The sequence below is a fragment of the Gadus macrocephalus genome, chromosome 8 (assembly GCF_031168955.1).
Source record: "Gadus macrocephalus chromosome 8, ASM3116895v1".
NCBI lineage: Eukaryota > Metazoa > Chordata > Actinopteri > Gadiformes > Gadidae > Gadus > Gadus macrocephalus.
In genome coordinates this window covers 1802155-1821198 of record NC_082389.1, presented here as the reverse complement: position 1 = coordinate 1821198, position 19044 = coordinate 1802155, and the positions used below count along the sequence as shown (strand labels likewise).

At 47.7% G+C, this 19044-nt stretch overlaps 3 protein-coding genes across 3 annotated transcripts in view; 2 read left to right on the top strand and 1 right to left on the bottom strand.

Moving 5' to 3' along the window:
* Positions 1-19044, top strand: part of myadmb (myeloid associated differentiation marker b) — a 110819-nt gene that overhangs the window by 29235 nt on the left and 62540 nt on the right. The gene's annotated exons all lie outside the window — the stretch shown is intronic.
* LOC132462456 (zinc finger protein mnm-2) lies at positions 1334-4181 on the top strand. The gene is made up of 2 exons (XM_060058008.1): positions 1334-1800; positions 2240-4181. The coding sequence occupies exons 1-2, from the start codon at positions 1497-1499 to the stop codon at positions 3094-3096; spliced, it is 1161 nt and encodes a 386-aa protein (XP_059913991.1). The 5' UTR covers positions 1334-1496; the 3' UTR covers positions 3097-4181.
* Positions 4947-18800, bottom strand: nectin4b (nectin cell adhesion molecule 4b). The gene is given in 12 exon segments (XM_060058005.1): positions 4947-5611; positions 6986-7189; positions 8271-8330; positions 8795-8846; positions 9679-9844; positions 10518-10669; positions 12553-12670; positions 13252-13381; positions 13383-13531; positions 14621-14788; positions 16587-16814; positions 18288-18800. Coding segments are annotated over 12 exon segments (1803 nt in total). The 5' UTR covers positions 18346-18800; the 3' UTR covers positions 4947-5293.

The window sequence follows — 19044 nt, the reverse complement described above, 5'->3', positions numbered from 1 at the left end:
TTGAAACCAAACAACCGATAAAAGTACCCCCCCCCCCCTCTCTGCTCCAAGCCTGTGTTTCTTGGCCGATGAGAAGTGGTGCAACCTGTGAGATGTACCGGCAAGATGTACTCCCTGAATAATTAGCTGGCATAAGGTCTGAATGGGCCCACATAGAGGCAGGCACACTCGACTCCTAACAGATGTCTCACCACGCATTTCACTCATTCAAAGCCGACCGATGGCTATGCCAGTTCTAACAAATTGCACCGAAATACTTTTTTTTTAAAAATTCAATTATACTCCTTTCTTGTTTAAAAGGTGGCTTACATTTCAGAGGCCAACAATGCCCCTGGACATGTCACTACTCCTGTGTTGCAGTCCATAGTATTCTATACACATCATTTAGATAAAGACAAACACATGGTATGCAGTACTACTAACATGGAGCCCCTACAGAAGCAGGAGCCAATATTCACCAATTCTCATGATTTTGTATGCTATGTTGCCACATCAGTCATCATATCATTTTATTGTTAATTGCTTACTTTTATCATCTATAGGCATTTATGAATTTCTGCATAAACATGCAGAAGGTCCTCTTCATACATAACCAGTCTTTAGCTGCATTACAGTAATGTCTTCGTCAGAATCCATAATCTTTCCAATCTGTGTGTGTGATTGGTGATGTCTTTAAAAGCCTGCCATGAACGCATGCTGAGATACAGATTGAGGGCCATCTTAACCATCTTCTTGGAACAGGGCCCCCAGAAAAGGATGACGTGTGTGTTTTCAGTTTCAGTTTCAATAAGTCTGGAAAGTAATGATTTAATTTTATTATCTTTAGATTCGCAAGTTAAAGAAAAAAACTATATTTTGTTGATGCATACTGTATGCAAACAAGTCTCAAATTTGTCAGAAGCCAATCATGGATTTAAATTAAATAAAAACTCAGGGAAAGTAACAATGAAACAGTGCATTATTTTGTCATCATTCTTCTAGATTGAAAGCACTGTCACAGGCCTTAGCAAGTCACAAAGGGCAACTGCAATCACCAAATTAATTCAATTTTGGTGATTAAATGAAAGCTCTTCCTTTTTTTTTTTTTTTGTGCTTGGTGCCCTTTTGTTCACTCAATTGTTTTGTAATCAGAAAACGTGTACATTTGTGATTTTTATTATTATAATTTATTACATGGATGTAGTCATTTGAGTGTATGTGCTGCGGTGTTTGCGTATTAAACTAAATTTATGTATTTAACTACACTGTCTCTATGTTTTAATTTAACCCTAACCAGGTAATGTCGTTTATTTCTCTGACACCCTTTGTCCTACCGAAGACACCGTACGGCAAGTGTCACATGATCATGGAATTCGCCTGAATTGTATCCTATGTACGGAAGTCGGTCGTCGTGCAGAGGTGGAACTGTTGACTATTACTTAATGGTATTTTGTTAACGGTATCATTGAAAGTACATTTGTCACTTTCTTGGTAGGTACGTTTCTGCTCGGGCGGAAATGGTCGTCCAGGAAAACATGGCAAACGTTGTCGTATTTCAAAGCAGACTGTCCTCAGTCATGGACATGCTAGCCAAGAATGCAATCGTAGAAATAAGTAAACTGTGGGACGATGCCTTTGCTTTTGTGCAAATTGAGATACGCCAACGAGAAGATGAAATCGAATCTCTGAAAAGCAAAGTGCTGACGATGGAAAAGGAAAGGCTGGAAGTAATTTCAAAGACGCCACCATCAGCTCCCCCCTCGGCTCCATGTTTTTCCCCACCACAACAACCAGATCATCTTGGGAAACCCGATGATAACGGTATGGACAATCCAGTGGGTCTTAATGTATCACTACTAATCACCAACTTCTAATGCTTCTGAGTCCTAAATACTCTAACTTTTTATATTTTGTTATATATTATTAAAGGGGACATATTATACCACCAGGTGTGTGAGTGTGAAGCCGTTTCTAAAATCTGCCCCATATGACATCACTAGTGGCCGTGTCCACCTAGATCTGTGCTGGATAGATGAGCAACGTTTGCTTCAGTCCACTTGGTAGGCTGGTAGACTGATCTATCTAGTAATTATTACTTCATACAAGCTACTTGCTTTAGTTGTAAATACTTAAAATATGTGTGTATACGTTTTAAGTAGCCATAAATAAATGTGAGATAATAACCACATATCTTTATAAAATGTACTTTTATTGTTGTCCATTGTGTCTTACTAAGAAAATGCATTTCTTCTCTCTTCAGGGCCCATTTCTGTTCTGATTCAAACTAAACAATCACTGCCAATTACCAGAGACACTGCGGACATATTAGAGATCACCCCCCCTCCCACGCAGAGAGAGGAAAGACAGTCGGAGCTTCACGGCTCTTGGAGCTCCAATGAAGCCGACGATGAGTTGAGTGTTTTTGAACTAAAGGAAGAGTTCGTAGATTCGCGTGTGGCTGAACTAAAGGAAGAGGCTGTGGAGGACGCTATCCCAATGGGGGATCTGGAACAGGACATGGAACACAATTCGGACTACGGTTCAAATCAGACTGTGACCGAGGCGGACTTTCAAGCGGCCGATGGCGCTATGGAAGACAAGGACAGACAGCGCTGGTCGTCCGTTTCCATCGCAGACAGCAATGACACAGACGACTCCGATTGCATCTTCAGACCGCAGCAGTTTTCGGAAAGTCTGGACAAGGAAATGAAGTTCATTCAAAATGCACTGGACAGTCTTGACAATAACCATTCAGAGGCGGGATACATAGATCGGATGAATCACATGGAGCCGGGACAGCCTATGGACGTCCAGGTCATGGGACTGGCGCCCACGGATAAAAATTGTCAGAGCGATCAGTACGACCTGATGCAAATCAGTGCTTTGAAGAACTGTCGCGTGAGGGAGAAGTGGTTCATATGCCCGTTCTGTGGCAAGAGCTTCGACCGCAGCAGCCACCTCGAGATGCACCAGCGTATCCACACGGGGGAGAAGCCGTACACGTGTACCGTGTGCGGACGGTGCTTCTCCCAGCGGAGCAACCTCCGCACTCACCAACGGACTCACAAAGAATACTTCCATCATTCGCTCAGCGCAGAATTGAATCCTCAGCTCTGAGTGAGGGAGTACAGGGCTACGCATCAGACCTCAAGGAGGGACAGCACCTCCTTTGGTGAGACGTCACCTTGTTCCCAGAGGAAGGACACGGGTTCTTGGGTGTGGATGGTGGCGAGAGAGAGGGACTTTATTATCCTCTTACTTGTGAGGTGTTTCACCGGGGTTGGCTTACGGACACACACAGCTCTCACACACTAAGAAAGAGATCGGAATTTTCGTTCCTGTAGTGAGGGGGGGGCCGAAGCGGACCGGATGCTAATAATAAGCATCCAATAATAATCCTCCTTCACGCCTCGACTAGGTGAAACACCTAGTCCTGAATGGCTGAAATTATGTGACACTACAGAAGTTTGTTTAGTGTTTTGGTTTCATTTGATTGTTCTATACTACAGTTGAATCTGAATCTATGGAAGATTAATTGACGTTGACTGAACTGGGGATAAAAATGGGCCTGTTACCAGACCCTGAATCCCTGGCCGCTTAAAAAATAAAGATTTTGTATTCAGGGTCTGTTGGTTGCTTGGCATGAATAATATATAATTATTGCAACAGAATCTTAGGCAAAAGTTGGCAACATTAAACAACCCTGGCGACACCAGTATGAAAAGTTTGTATTCTGCCTTTTGATATTTTTTAAGTATATGGATTGTGCTATTGAAGCAGTTTTTTAAACACTTAAAACACTTTTAAAAAAAAAAACATGGGCTTTATAAATATTCAGAGCGTAACATGACTCGCAGAATCTTTTTCTTCTTCATAATTGGTTACGGTGGAGACAACCCCACTAAGTCTCAAAACCACTTATAGAAATTCAGGACGAGTGTAAGGCATAGTTCGAAAACCCATGAATTGGTGCCTAATGACCATTACCACAATTATTCAATCAATGTCCTGCTTGGATTTGTTGATTACATTGTTTCATTACTAATTGCTCAACTCACCAAAGTCACCAAATGTCAAATATTTTCTATTACGAATAGAATGTCAACAATTGGTTTTCACATTTTATTGTCCTCAGAGGACTAAATCATATGTTCACGTTCTTTATCTGCCATTTTTAACTAAAAAATAAACATTTACAAATATTTTTTTGTCCTTACTATACTTTAAGTAAACATTTCAATGCCATCAGTGACACATCACACTTTCAAATGCTTACCACAATATTTACAAAAGGTATCTCGGAGGTCAGCTTCTGACCTAGTTTACTACGGTAGTGCATCGGTAGAAACCAAACCGGGATAGTCCGCTCCACGGCTTGTCTGACCTCTGAAGCATAGACTGTACATGGCCAAAGAGTTCAGTGGGCAATAGTCAGAATGATCCATTGGTTGAACAGCTTCATTAGTGATCCTTTTTTCTCTGCAGTAACAGAGTGACGATATAGACCTCTGTTGCACTCTTACTGACTGACCATCCTTGATGGGACACGAGGCCTCTAGCAGACCCACTCAAAACACCCTCATAGTGTGTTGAGTGGGTTTTTTAACCACAAGCTGAACATGCAATTTCAGGTTCCCCCCCGGATATCAAAAAAAAAATATATATATATATATTTGCGAGCCAAGGTTTATGGGGCCCATCTGATCCCAACAAGGGCCTATCAAACTCTTTGGAACTAATGGTGGAAACGGGCTTTAAAAATTCATTTGACTCAAGCTCTCAGCCGCTGACAGGGTAGAACCTCCTATTACTACGAAGGAGACTTCCAGAGCCACGTCTGAGAGAGGATACACACAGGTAGTTTGTGGGCTTTGGCACTTGTCCACGTTCTCTTTGCATGAACCGAATTGAAGTCTCTTTGTTAACTTGTGCACAGCCAACACCACAGTGAATACTTACCTAAATGATTAAATTGATGAGTGCACAGGGATTATAGGCTCCAGTTGCTGTTGAATTTCAGACCTCGTAGTTCAGTTTCATCACACAGTCAAAACGGTTCATTACTTAAAGCTGAAAGAAGCAGCGACCAACAAAGACCCTGCCTGATGCTTGCCCACACTCGGCTATTGCTCGTCCATAATGCCCATTTTGGGCAATGGTAGGGTTTCACGTTTTCATACACTAATAATCGCCGCTGGATTTACAGTCTTGGGAACAAAAGGAATCGTTCAGTTCCTCAGGCCACCAGCCGGCCCTGACCCACCAGACCTCGAGGGGGCCCATCGTCGTCGTGGCGACCAGAGGAGCCGCGCCTCTAGATGACCTGGCCCCGGGGGTGCAGTAGGATGGCGTTGGAGTGTGGCTTGGGGCGGAGCACGCCGTTGCTGTAGTAGAAGTGGTTGGTGAGCGCCTCGGAGATCTGGAAGCTGCTGCTGCTGCTGTCGCCCTCCTCCCCCTGCTCCCCCTCCTCCCCCTCCTCCTCCCCCTCGGGCGTCGCCTGGTGGGGCTCCCAGTCCGGCTCCATGGGCGTGCCGGCCTCCCCCGCGGGGCTGCCGGGCTCCTGCTCTCTGGGGCCCAGGCCGTCGTCCGGCGGGGGCTTCATGGGGACCAGGGAGGACGGCAGGCCAGAGTCCTGCCAGAAGGACCGTTAGAAGTGAGGGGCTTTTTCCTCCAAAACAACATCACTAGTGGTCAGGCTCAACTCCACAGGCTGCATCATTCACATGACCCAAATCGCCAGCGGATAACAGTGAATACATGCAATCCCAATGCTCACCACTAGAGGGCAATGTGAGTCAATCTTTAAATCTCACCCGTAGTTTTTAACTTTGTGCGTTCAAGAATTGGACCAGGATCAAGCCATTGAACTATGTAACCCACTACATCACCTTTTATCTAAAACAAGTGGTTTATCTTTCAATAACAATTTCCTTCAGCTCAGAAGAGCATAGACCTACCTAAAAAAACGTTTTACATGAAACCATCTACTTATAAACAGCTCATTTGTTGTAACTTGTCAACCATCCGATAAATAAATATGTTGCAGCAGCAGTTCTTGCCCGTAACCATGGCTTTTGTTTGATACATGACGTTTACACATTGATTAACCTACTCCGCCTACTGGAGTTTTTGAGAAACATAGACCATTCTGCTGACCACATTCATGAGGACAGCACTTGGACTTCTCATGGGTTAAACGCACCGGGCTAGCCAGACGATGTTTGAGGGAAAGTGGAGAACATCGTTGTGTTTGGCCATTTCAATGGGGAAGGTTGGCAACAAAAATAAAGACAACACCAGCCTTGTTTAATCCAGATCCTTCATTGATCGTCCCCTTTGTTTTTCTATTTCTGTAACAATGGACTTTGAATGAAAGAAGAACGTCACCGGCCACATCTGTGCTGCTGAAAGCACCTCTTGACGTGCATCATAGTGGTATTGTACAGCTACCGTACCAACCCTGGCCCATTCTTCTAATGCCAGGGGTTTCGCCTAGCCTGGCTATTGCCGGAACAAGATCAATCGTAAATTGCACGTTGGTCTGGGGAAGCTGCTGTCATTTCCTTCAGCACAAGAGGCGGGATCAACGGGCCTCGTTCGAATGACTCTGTACGCGATTGGCCGCTTGCCGTTGCTTCCCCGTCGTCTTCGTGTTTAACCAGCTCAGATCGGAAGCAGAAAGAAATGTATTGCTGCTCTAAAGACCCTTCTGCAGGGCGAATTAGGCCTGGGCAATAAAACAATAAATGATCGTATCGTGATAGACTTTTGATCAATATCAATATAAAACATGTTCAATATATCGATAAGAGACTGGACCACCGAATCTAGCAGCTGTGTTTGTTACACAAACATGGTTCCATACATATTTACAATATTTGAGTGTTTTTCATTGTTGTATCGACATTGGAGTACTATTTAGGTCCTTATAATGATCAATAGTTAATTAGTTATCGATATCGATCAATATGATCCAGCGACATCGTGGTACGGGGGAGACACATACCAGCGACATGTTGCTGTTCTTCAGGTACGACTCCACCCTGCGCCGCCGCTCCTCCTTCTCCCCGTCCGCCTCCGTCCTCCTGAGCCCGTCCCGGCTGTCGGACCAGAGCACGGGCCGGCCCAGCTCGTCCACCTCCACGTCGGGGCCCGGGCCCCACCTGCCGCCCAGGGTGGACTGGCTGCCCTTGTAGATCGGACGGTCCTGCTGGCGGGGAAAGAGGGGCTTTAACGGGGTCGGGACATAGCCCCCCGCCGCAACCCTGGTGTGGCCCCAACCACGGGATTCTAACCTGGGGGTGCAGTGACTCATGCGTGACCCGTATAGTGAAGTGATACTCATGTGTGACCCGTATAGTGAGGTGTTACTCATGTGTGACCCGTATAGTGAAGTGATACTCATGTGTGACCCGTATAGTGAGGTGTTACTCATGTGTGACCCGTATAGTGAAGTGATTCTCATGCGTGACCCGTATAGTGAAGTGATTCTCATGTGTGACCCGTATGGTGAAGTGATTCTCATGCGTGACCCGTATAGTGAAATGATTCTCCCTTGTGGCTGGTGTAGCGCAGTGATTCTCACTTTTGACTGGAAAGTGCAGATATTCTCACATCAAAGTCGCATAGTGCAGTGATTCTCACACGCAAGTTGTATAGCGCAGTGAGTTTCGTGTGACTCAAATAGTACAGCGAGTTTACTGTGACTCATTGCGCATTGAATTTCGTGTGGGACTGGCAGTGCTTCTCATGCGCGACAGGTGCAGTGCAGTGACTGTCATGTGGGACGCGCAGTGACTGTCATGTGGGACGCGCAGTGACTGTCATGTGGGACGCGCAGTGACTGTCATGTGGGACGCGCAGTGACTGTCATGTGGGACGCGCAGTGACTGTCATGTGGGACGCGCAGTGACTGTCATGTGGGACGCGCAGTGACTGTCATGTGGGACGCGCAGTGACTGTCATGTGGGACGCGCAGTGACTGTCATGTGGGACGCGCAGTGACTGTCATGTGGGACGCGCAGTGACTGTCATGTGGGACGCGCAGTGACTGTCATGTGGGACGCGCAGTGACGTGACTCAACATTCCACAAGAAGGTACTCGAGTATCATCCTCGATCCATAAGCGAAAAGATGGGTTGTCGAACAAGTTTTGGTTGCCCTATGTTTACCTCGTACAGTTCTCTTCCTCAAAAGAGTTATAAACAGGACTGTTTACCAAACTTTACCTGTTATCACGGCTGGCGCCACGATAAAGAGTGAACGAAAGCCGTCGGGCCAAGGGAACTCACCAGAGACGCTTGGCTGCTCTTGATTCGGCTGTCGACTCTAAGCAGAGCGTAGTCGTCGGGCTGGAGGATACGGGGGGAAAAACCCAAGATTAGGTGGGTCTACGAAATAATACAAATTAAAACATTCAAACAAAATACATGTATTTGGAAAGAAGTGACGCGAGCCAGCGATGCCTGTCGAAGGGGCGTGTGTTGTGGCATTGCGGTGTGCAGTTTGTTTGGAGTGGCTACAGGGCTCTAATCATTGGCCTCTATCGAAGACTAGCGGCTTCATGGCGGGTGGGGGGGTAGGGGGTGGGGGGGGGCAGGCTCCGTGGTGCCTGGAGCCGTCAATAAGGGTGGGTCTCAGACAGGCGTCCCTCTGGGGCCGGCTACTGGCAGGCTCCTGCACCTCAGAGGGGAACCAGTGAAACATCGACACACACACACACACACACACACACACACACACACACACACACACACACACACACACACACACACACACACACGGCACCCGTCTGCACTCCCGGGGCGGTACTCACACTGTTCAGCCGTCGGCCCGACGCGGTTCTGGAGAGGGTGTTCATTTCCTCGCTGGTAGAAGAAGAAAAAAAAAAAAGAAAGAAAAGAAAAGAAACGCCAAAGAGACAAGCACAGCACATTTTAAAAGCAATTACCAACTTAAAATGCTGCCTGGTAATTTTGGTCCAGGAGTAGAGACAAACAGACGGGAGGTTTTTAATGTTCGTTGTTCAGACCCCCGCACCCCTCTCCCAGGGTAAATGCGAGCTCCATAGGGAGCTTAGGGCGGACTCACACTAGGCAAGTTTGCCTGTTCCGTGCTGCCGGAAGATTCAGCACGATTCCCCCCCCCTCCCCACTCCCCCCGCTGGCCCGTGGTCACACTGCTCCCGAAGGCCGTGGCCTGGGCACGATGGCTCCTTCATACATACGTCATCACGTCGTAATACGATAAATACGGCATCACCAAGCGTGGTGTCCAGCTGCGACTGAATGCTGTCGTCGGCCCAGATTTCAAGTAAACACTCGACTTCACCATCGCACCAACTTAAACCCACTCGTGAACAGCTTGCCGCCATTGTTTAAAATGATTGTTGTGGGGAAGAAGGGCATGGACCTATAAAGAAAGAAGGGTCGCGCAAGGACTACGTCATCCAGCTCACGTTGCGTATCCGCGCGTGTGCGCGTGTCATCTCATTAGCATCTGTACTTTGGCCACGGCACACCTCTCCCAAGTGTGCCGTGGCCAAGGGGCTGTTCCGTGCTGGAATACGGATGGCGTGGTCACACTAGCCAAACGTTCTAGACTTTAGTATGCAAATGAGCTCGGGCACGGGGCCGCGGCCCTAGTGTGAGTGGCCCCTAAGAGGCTCCCGGGGACCAGGCCCCAGGCACCCAGACTCACGTCCTCTCGTTCAGCTCCAGCGCCAGCTTCCTGTTCTTGCGGCGGTGGTGGTGGTTGACCAGCAGGATGACCAGCACCATCACCAGAACCAGGCCGCCGGCCGCCGCGCCCACGATGGTCAGCATCAGGTTGTGTTTGCCCTCCTCCTCGCTCTGCCTCGATTGCCCTGGGGGGCAGGGGCAACAAGGTCACAATGTTCACTTTCTAAAACGTTTTTTCAACCTTGCCTTTATTTTCTCTTACGTATCTATTTTATTACCCTACAATTTTGCATTTTTTTTTTTACTTTGCCTATGTTTTCTTTTACTTATCCATTATTTTACTGTATAACGATGTTTCTATCTGAAGCACTTTGAGTCTGCCTCGTGTATGAAAAAGGCTGTGTATGAAGAAGCCTTGCCTTGAGTGTGTTGTTTTTTCTTTGATTTTGTGTGTGTGTGTGTGTGTGTGTGTGTGTGTGTGTGTGTGTGTGTGTGTGTGTGTGTGTGTGTGTGTGTGTGTGTGTGTGTGTGTGTGTGTGTGTGTGTGTGTGTGTGTGTGTGTGTGTGTGTGTGTGTGTGTGTGTGTGTGTGTGTGTAACCCCTGATTAAGACCTGCACGCACACTGCAATTGTTTTACGGTTTGTAATATTTTCACAAGGGGGCAGCACAACCCCCAATATCGCCATTGATTAAAAACTTGACATCATTTTAGGTTGAGACAAACCCGAACCCTAAATCTGGATTGTATTTAATTCGTTCACATCATTTGCACTCAAGGACCATGTCATACTGGATCATTTGACAATAGTAAAAAAAATTGATTTGACCTATTTTTAACAGTCAACCAATGCACTGACCTGCTATATCCAGAGTGATTTCTGTTGTGGCCGCTCCCACAGTGTTCTTGGTCACACACTCGTAGGTGCCGCTGTCGTTCATTCTGATGGGTCGCCCGAAAACTAGTTTTCCACCAATTACCGTCACGCCGTCTGGCAAAGCCCCGCCCTTCCTACAGAGGTGTAAGAAATGAGTATTGCTCTGCCGAGCTTACAAAACAAGAGCTTATAAACTTATCAAACATTAGTGTTTGGCGACAATGGAAAGCCCTATCATCTCTAATGATTCATCAGGTACTAAGTTGTAGGTTAATTATAGAATTGGAAGCAATGCAAAACAACAGGGACAGAGACAACGCGTGTCTGAAGGCTCTGCCTCCTTCTCAGAGCACTTCCCCAGCCCTCCGATCTGGTTTTGTCCACAGAGCACAACCGCCAATTTGTGTGTGCACCTGTACACAAGTCCTGCCTGCTCACCGACCGGCCCATTGATCTGAACGGAGTAAATTGTAGGTGTTGGGGATGCACAGGATGGGGGGGGGGTGCGAGCACAGTCCAGGGAATAGGTGACCTACTTTACTGCACTCGGCCCATCAGAAGTCCTAACATGCTGCACAATGGTGGACGACAAGATCCAGTTTCTAATGTACTCCACTGAGAGGAGTCTTGTTGCCGTGGTTTCGGCTACCGCTGCTCCCCCCCCCCCCCCCCCCCCCCTTCTTACAAATGCCCTTCACTAAACAAGAGACCCCAGTTTTCAAGCCGGGCCGCTTCTTAGCTACTCCAAACAATGTCAAAGGGAAGAGGCCGCCATGACGCATCTGTGCGTATGTAATGTTGGCAATTCCCATGACACGGTGAAGTTTTAAGCTGCTGCAGGCCAAATCAGGGATTAACAACATGTTTAAAAAAATATATCAAAGCCCTGCACTTTTAGGATCGGCAAACCATCGCAACTTAGCAGCAAACGAACATGAAGGCGTAGAAATGTGCCCTGCAAAATTATAGAATACACAGCAACAGAAATGAGGGCTATGAGACCGTTTGAGGCGTAATGCGAGGAGCTGGATCCCAGTTTATTTTGCATTCGGTCACGAATGTAATGGCGGGTGCTGTATACGTCTCATTAAAAGCACAGAACCGGTGTTTTAGCAGCGCGTTAGTGTGATATTTAGAGTCGGCCACTGTGATTAAGTGCTTAGCGTGTGTCTAGCGCTCTTCCCCGTGTCTCCTCGTCCCCCCACTCCTTCCTCCCTCCCTCCCTCCCTCCCTCTCGTGTGAACCAGCCCTGCTTTTTTCCAAACTTGGAGTTGAGCAACATGATACTGTGGCTTTCATTCCGCATTCAATCGAGCCAAGAAAAAAAAAAAAAAAGGATGTCCCTTTTTTCTTTTTGTTACGGGGGGGGTTGATCGCCACCCTTTGTTGTCCCAGCCCAGCGTATTAGTGTACTAGCGCGGCGTTAGAACGGGATTAGCCCTGTTTTGCATCGCATTCCTTCGGCGTGTAAAAATACACAACCACACAAAGCCCTCTGTGGAAAAAAAGGAAAGGTGGTATTGGGGGCGTGGCCTGCGTGGCGTGGCCGTATGAAGTCTTTAAATGGCTCTGGAACGTGATGATCAGAGCAGGGAGAAGGGCTGGATCAAAGAGTGGGGGGCCTCTCGTTGTGGGAAGTGCATTGGGTGCTGCTGATGATGATGAAGATGATGAGGATGATGACGCTGCACTGTACTAGGGCTGGGCCTTTTGGCCTAAAATTAGAATCTCAGATTGTTTCAAACCAAACCCGATTATCGATTTTGTTCTTTTTTTTCTATAAATAAATATTATTTATTTATTTATTTGAAGAATAAATAACCCACATCCTACTGCTCTGCTGCGTGCCTCAGTTTAAGACATTGGAATACATTTGATGTGCGGCTGCTTTTGGTTCCCACAGACTTTAGTTCAGCTCTACACATTTTTATTCATTTTCTTTATAATAGATTTTCGTCCGAAATCGTCCTAAACCATAACTCTGCGTTACACTTGGGGACGGATGCCCGAGCCGTACCGTGTCCAGGTGACGTTCCCCGGCTCGGGGTTCCCTCCGCTGCTGCAGGTCAACTCGGCGTTCTGCGCCCCGTCAACCCACTCCTTCACCCCGCTGGAGATCGCAGCGTCGGGGGGGTCTGCGCACGCACACGCACACACACACACACACACACACACACACACACACACACACACACACACACACGTTAGTTTCTTCATATGTACACAGCAGCATCTTGACGATGCTGCCCAGTAGCCACCAACAGGATGTGGTTTGACCTCAAAGGTCATCTGGAGCATCGGTACTCTAATGCTACATCAATCAGGTTTAAACAAATAAATCCCCCCCCCCCCCCCTTCCATGAACTCTGATTGGTGCTTATGATCCCAGAGTTCTAATGCCATGACTAATCCCCCCCCCCCCCAATCAACCACAGGGTTATGACATCATCGTGACCCATCCCCCCCCCCCAATCAACCACAGGGTTATGACATCATCGTGACCCATCCCCCCCCCCCCCCCCCCCCCAAATCAACCACAGGTTCATGACATCACCATGACCCATTCCCCTCCCTCCCCCCCCCCCCCCCCGTAATCAAGGACAAGTTTATGACATCATCATGAGCTGCCCCCCCCCCCCCCCCAATCAAACCACAGGTCTATGACATCATCATGACCCATTCCCCCCCCCCCCCCCCCCCCCCGGCCCCCACTCACATTGCACCAGCAGGCGGTGGGCGTGCCTGCGGGGCTGCTTCAGGGCAGGGTGCGCCACCAGGCAGTCCAGCCGCTGGCCGTTCATGCTGCGCAGCGGGTGCAGCGAGAAGTGGCTGGAGACGGCCCCCCCCCTCCGAGGCGCGGCCCAGGGGCTTCCCCGGCAGCTCCGTGTCCCAGGAGAGGGTGGGGGCGGGGCGGCCCACGGCACGGCACGACGCCGCCACCCCGTAGGGCTCGCCCTCCACCAGCGCCACGGGCTCCAGGGACGAGATGGGCAGGACTGGGGGGGGGGGGGGGGGGGAGGCAGAGAGAGAGAGGCTCAGGGTTAGTCTGGGTGGAGTCTCTGGAGACTCTGTGTTCCTTCAGTCTTAACAGCAGGATGGGGGGGGGGGGGGGGGGGTGGGTTGGTGGGTTAAGGTTAGTCTGGGTGGAGGTGTGTCTGGAGACTGTTGAGTCGTAACGGGGGGGGGGGGGGGGGGGGGGCCTGTTTGAACAGGTAGACTTGGCTGTCAACGCCGATGATGACTGATGGGGAAAATATGAAGGGTTAACAAACCAAAGCAAAGAAACAGCCGCTAGAACTTTAGCTTTTAACGAGCGTTTTCAGTCCGTGGGACCAGGCGGGGGGGGGGGGGTTAAAGGGCGATTAGCGTTACAGCATGTGAAGGGTGGCCCACGGAGAGGGATTCAGTGGGGCAGGAACAGAGCTGCTTGACATCCTGACGGTGTCATAACAGAAACCCCAGACGAAGGGGAGGGTCATCAGACTCCTGGGGCCAAAACTTCAGCTCTGCACCACCAGGGTCTGGGGAGGGCAGCCCCACAGCCTATGGTCTGGGTCATGGGTCATGGGTCATGTCGGTGACTCTGTAGGCCGCCATCAGAGTGGAACCGTCACACGGTGGCAAAGAAGTTGGCAACAGAAGCGTATCCACCCTCTCTTTGTTGGCGTCAGTAGACGGAGCGAGAGAGAGAGAGGGAGGGATAGAGAGAGAGAGAGAGAGGGAGGGATAGAGAGAGAGAGAGAGAGAGAGAGAGAGAGACAGAGGGAGAGAGAGAGGGATAGAGAGCAAGGGATAGAGAGAGAGGGATAGAGAGCGAGAGAGAGAGGGAGGGATAGAGAGCGAAAGCGCGAGAGAGAGAGGGATAGAGAGGGAGAGAGAGAGAGGGGGAGGGATGGAGAGTGAGAGAGAGAGGGAGGGATGGAGAGTGAGAGAGAGGGGGAGGGATGGAGAGTGAGAGAGAGAGGGAGGGATTGAGAGCGAGAGAGGTGATGGATATTTCTACAGCTCACGTCTATGGCATCACGCCGCCATTTAGAGGCGTTCTGCCGGAGAACAGAGTCGCCGTGTCGAGACCGGGCGCTCACCCCAGACCGTGAGGGCGACGCTCCGCTCAAAGTTCCCCGACGGGAAGGTGGTGACCCTGCAGGTGTAGCTCCCCTCGTCTGACTCTTCCGTGTGGGGGATGAGGAGCGCCGAGTCCTCCGTGGGGACGCCGTGCTCGAACCTCACCCTGCCGGAGTAGCGGCCGAACTCTGGACGTTTGAGGAGAAATAATGAAAAAAAAAAAAAAAAGGAGTTCATTATTTATTTATTTTTTGTCGACGTGGCAAACAGCTGCTGCAGAACTCGTGTACGTGTGACGGAGCCGAGTGCTTCCCAGCCAAAAGGAAGTCATCTCGTAAAAATGTGGTACAGCAACTATGGGGTCGGCCTGAGTGACACACACACACACACACACACACACACACACACACACACACACACACACACACACACACACACACACACACACACACACACACACACACACACACACACACACACACACACACAGTGAATTAATTAATTACTCTTTGTTCTCCAATACAACCTCATCAGAAATTAGATTGACGGTAAATATCTAGAATGGAACCGGAAACGAGGCGGAGCTCCGCCGCCCAGCTGTTGTTACAGTTAGTGCCGTCGGACCCAGGCTCCGTGCCGTCGCTCCCCAGAAGTTCTGCTTTAAAAGGCACCCAGTGCAACTTTCGAGGCTTAAAAATAAATATTCAATTTCTAGTCTTTTTTACACGTAGTAAGTTTCAATAACTCCATACCATTGCATACCGACATTTAAGCAGCAAAGATGAGACGTCGTTGTGTGGTGAGAACTGATACAAAATCGATAACAACAACAATGCCGCCATTTTCTTTATTTTTTGTAACCTACAATAAATAAAGCAGGCTTCCAGTCAATGGAAAAATGGCTTCTCCCCACCGGCGATTGTTGTTGTTTACGATTTTCTATCAGTTCTCACCACACAACGACGTCTCATCTTTGCTCCTTGAATGTCGATATGTAATGGTATGGAGTTATTGAAACTTACTACGTGTAAAAAAGACTAGAAATTGAAAGTTTATTTTTCATTGAATGTTTACATAAAGTTGCACTGGGTGCCTTTAACAAAGTAGGACCACTGGATCCCACGTGGGTCCTCAAATAATCAAAAAATATTTGAATGGGCTGATTGAGTCATGGTTGTGTGGGTGTTATTGCTTATTGACCCTCGTTTTTATTTGATGCATTTTGGTTTTTTTGTTATGAATTATAGTGATGGTAGAGAACAGTTGGCATAGTGCCAATTTTACGCTTGAAGCAACATACTTCAATTTAAATAAATAACCTTCTGCAAAGACAGCATGAACTTTGGGAAAGTTCAGCAATGGATTTAGGTTACACTGTGGTGCAAAGAGTCCATTGTTCATTGTCTCCTTACATCTGAAATATGCTGCGAAGCGATGAATTGCTGCGTACCATTCAGAGGGCCGAGAACCAAAACACAACCCGAAAGCTCGGTGTGACCAATCAAGCTGGCTTAGCGCTAAGAGGAAGCACTTTGTGTTGTCCAAAGCTGCCTTCTTCAACAAAAATGCCTCTGAAAAGTGATATGATACATCTAGTATATAAGACAGGGATATGCTTCCAGGTTCTCAAAGCCGTATGCTTTCAGAAGCCTTGGAAATCCATTTGAAATAGGTAATATTACACCTTCAACGAAAAGGCAGCCTACAGTACGAGTTTCATTTCTGATTCTCTAATTCTAGCTTCGTGAAAGTGAATGGTTGCTGTTTTCCTTGGCCCTCATGACTAATGAGAGCCTGACTAGTAAACTGAATGTCTTTGGGTTATGAACCGAAGTAGCCTACACTTGCTGATGTCATCTTGGATTTTGGGAAACACCCGTTGTTGTTTTTTCCCGACCAAGCGATAAATCAAGTAAAAATAAACGATCTACAGATTAATCGACAATGAAAAACAGTCGTCAGTTGCGCCCGATCCGATTGCCCTACCCGTGTGTCCCTCGGAGAAGTGGGCGGTGATGATCTGCTCCCTGGAGCCGTCCGTCGGCTCCCTGGAGCCGTCCGTCAGCTCCTTGTACCACGTGACCTGCACCACCTTCTCGCCCGCCTCCACCACGTAGCGACACGGCAACCGGGTCTTGTCCTCCGCCAGCGAGAGCAGAGCGAAGACCGGCTCGGGGGGCTCCACAAAGCCCGACTCCGAGACCACCAGCACCCCTAGGGAAGGGGGAGACCGACGCTTCAGTATACGCACACACCACGGCCATGGGGGTACTCTGAGAGGGGAGCTTATTCATCCGTTAACGTGTGGATGCAGTTTGTTCTATTCCACAACGTACCTCAGCTAGTGGACGGTATTCATCTTCACCATTGACCTCTTCGAAGCCAATTGGCCTATTCTGATATAACATGTTGTCCCTGTAACTACGTGAAGCTTACTAGTTTGAATATCTTAAGATATCTCGGCTTATATTTGTGTCATCAGTCAAAATGTTTGCACCAATAAAAGTATTTGCACTATTATAATAATACTCTTTAACAGAAGGCTAGGCTGCTTTATATAGCCTATACTGCAATAGATAAGGCTGTACACATTTGCTAATATATGACATAAGGAAAGCCTGGGGCATTCCTATATTATGTTAGCATAGGAGCACCATTTCAAGCTATAATGATGGATGAAGTTAAGCTAATTTGGAGAAAGTGTGAGAGCAAAATAATTGCAAGATAAAACGAACGCAAGGTCGGGGGTGTGAAAACTTCACCACTGCAAACATCAAAGAACAAACACATGCCCTTGGAATTCTTGGGAAGAACAAGTTACTGATTCACAGCCTGATTAATGATTATAACTTTTCAGAAGACTGCAACAGATCTATACAATGCGTCACTGACTCGTATCAGACAGATAGACAAGGCCATCACGTATCCAGCTCGATTCAATGCAGGAGGTGCCACTGGGGATTTCTAAACACAGTAGGCCTAATTGACAACGAACTGCATCTTCTTTGTTCAACACGTCGCTGTGGTGGGCCATAAGAAGAAGAAGAGGCCGAGGAACTGAGTTAAACGAACAACAGTAGGCCTACACTAGGCAAACAGAAAAGCGTTGGCAAATGAATGTCACAAAGCTACTCCACTTGCTTTTCCCGTTTGTGTGTGACAGTTTGCGTAACTCTCTCCTGCCTCTCTGCCGATAGAAACAGTACATTTTACATAACTGTGTCTTTACGTTCAGGCTACTCATAGTAAACAACCAAGCGTCGATAACGTTGAATAAAAAAATGTTTACAAAAAAAACACCAGGGGGTAAGTACTTTTTGTAAAAAATAAATAAATAAGCCCCCCAAAATGAAAAATGTGAGAAAGGAGGAATGCCACTGGACTGCATTCATACATGGTGCGTGTTCCTGCAACACCTTCCTGTCTGTCTGACTGTGAGAACCATGTAGCGCAACAATCCATAGTAGTGGTTACTGCTAGTTAAACAAACGATACCGATTATTTTCAATGTTCGAAGGGGTCTATAACCTATATTTTCTCACCAAGCTCACCTTTAAGCATTGTTTAATAATAGTGATAATACAATGAAACACAAATAGGATAATTAGCTGAGTTTTAAATCGTGTAATGATGCGAAGGTAGAAGATGTTTGGTTCAAATACCTGTGTTTTGAAATAAGGATCTTACCAATAGCCGACAGCAGAGTGAGCAGTGCGCTCCCTTGGCCCGACGTAGGAATCCTCATCTTCAGACGTGAATCGAAATACGGCGAGACTTAACGATGATAGAAAGTTGGGTCACGTTAACACAGCGTCAGTGGAGGCATTTTTATTTATTTTTTTAAAACAAATCATTTAAGTTTTCAAATCCAGCAGGAATCCTCATCGGACGGTGTGCATCCCATCCACCTCGAGGTAGGAAGGTAGCCTTCGATCCAAACTCCCAGGTGCTGGAACTTCTTCAACACCTCCGTTGTAGTGACAAAGTCCCAGGTAGACTATGTGTATGTTCCGCTATAGCTATGCACAAAATAGGAAACGCCAAATTAAAGAACTATAGCATGGTGAACAGCGTGTAGGCTTCTACATTAGTGTACAAAGATAACTAGGACTTTTCGTGTAGTATTGATAGACGAAGCGTTTCTGTGCCTGTTCGATTCCGTACACCTGTCTGACTTCACAGCCCCGCCTCTTGTCAAGTGGCCACGCCTCCTAGCAGAGAAAGCCCCCCACTAACACCCCCACCCAATAGTTGTAGAATAAATGAACAAACGCCCTAACGCACACTTAAAAACACAAATGAGACGCATTCAATCATTCAATGCACAGCTTACCTGGGGTAAAAGGCAATACAATTGAAGTAAGTTGGTCTACATTTTAGTTTAGCCAGACGTATTCACAAGAAAAGCAGTCGGCCTTAGGACAAGAAGGGCTAGAGCCCACGA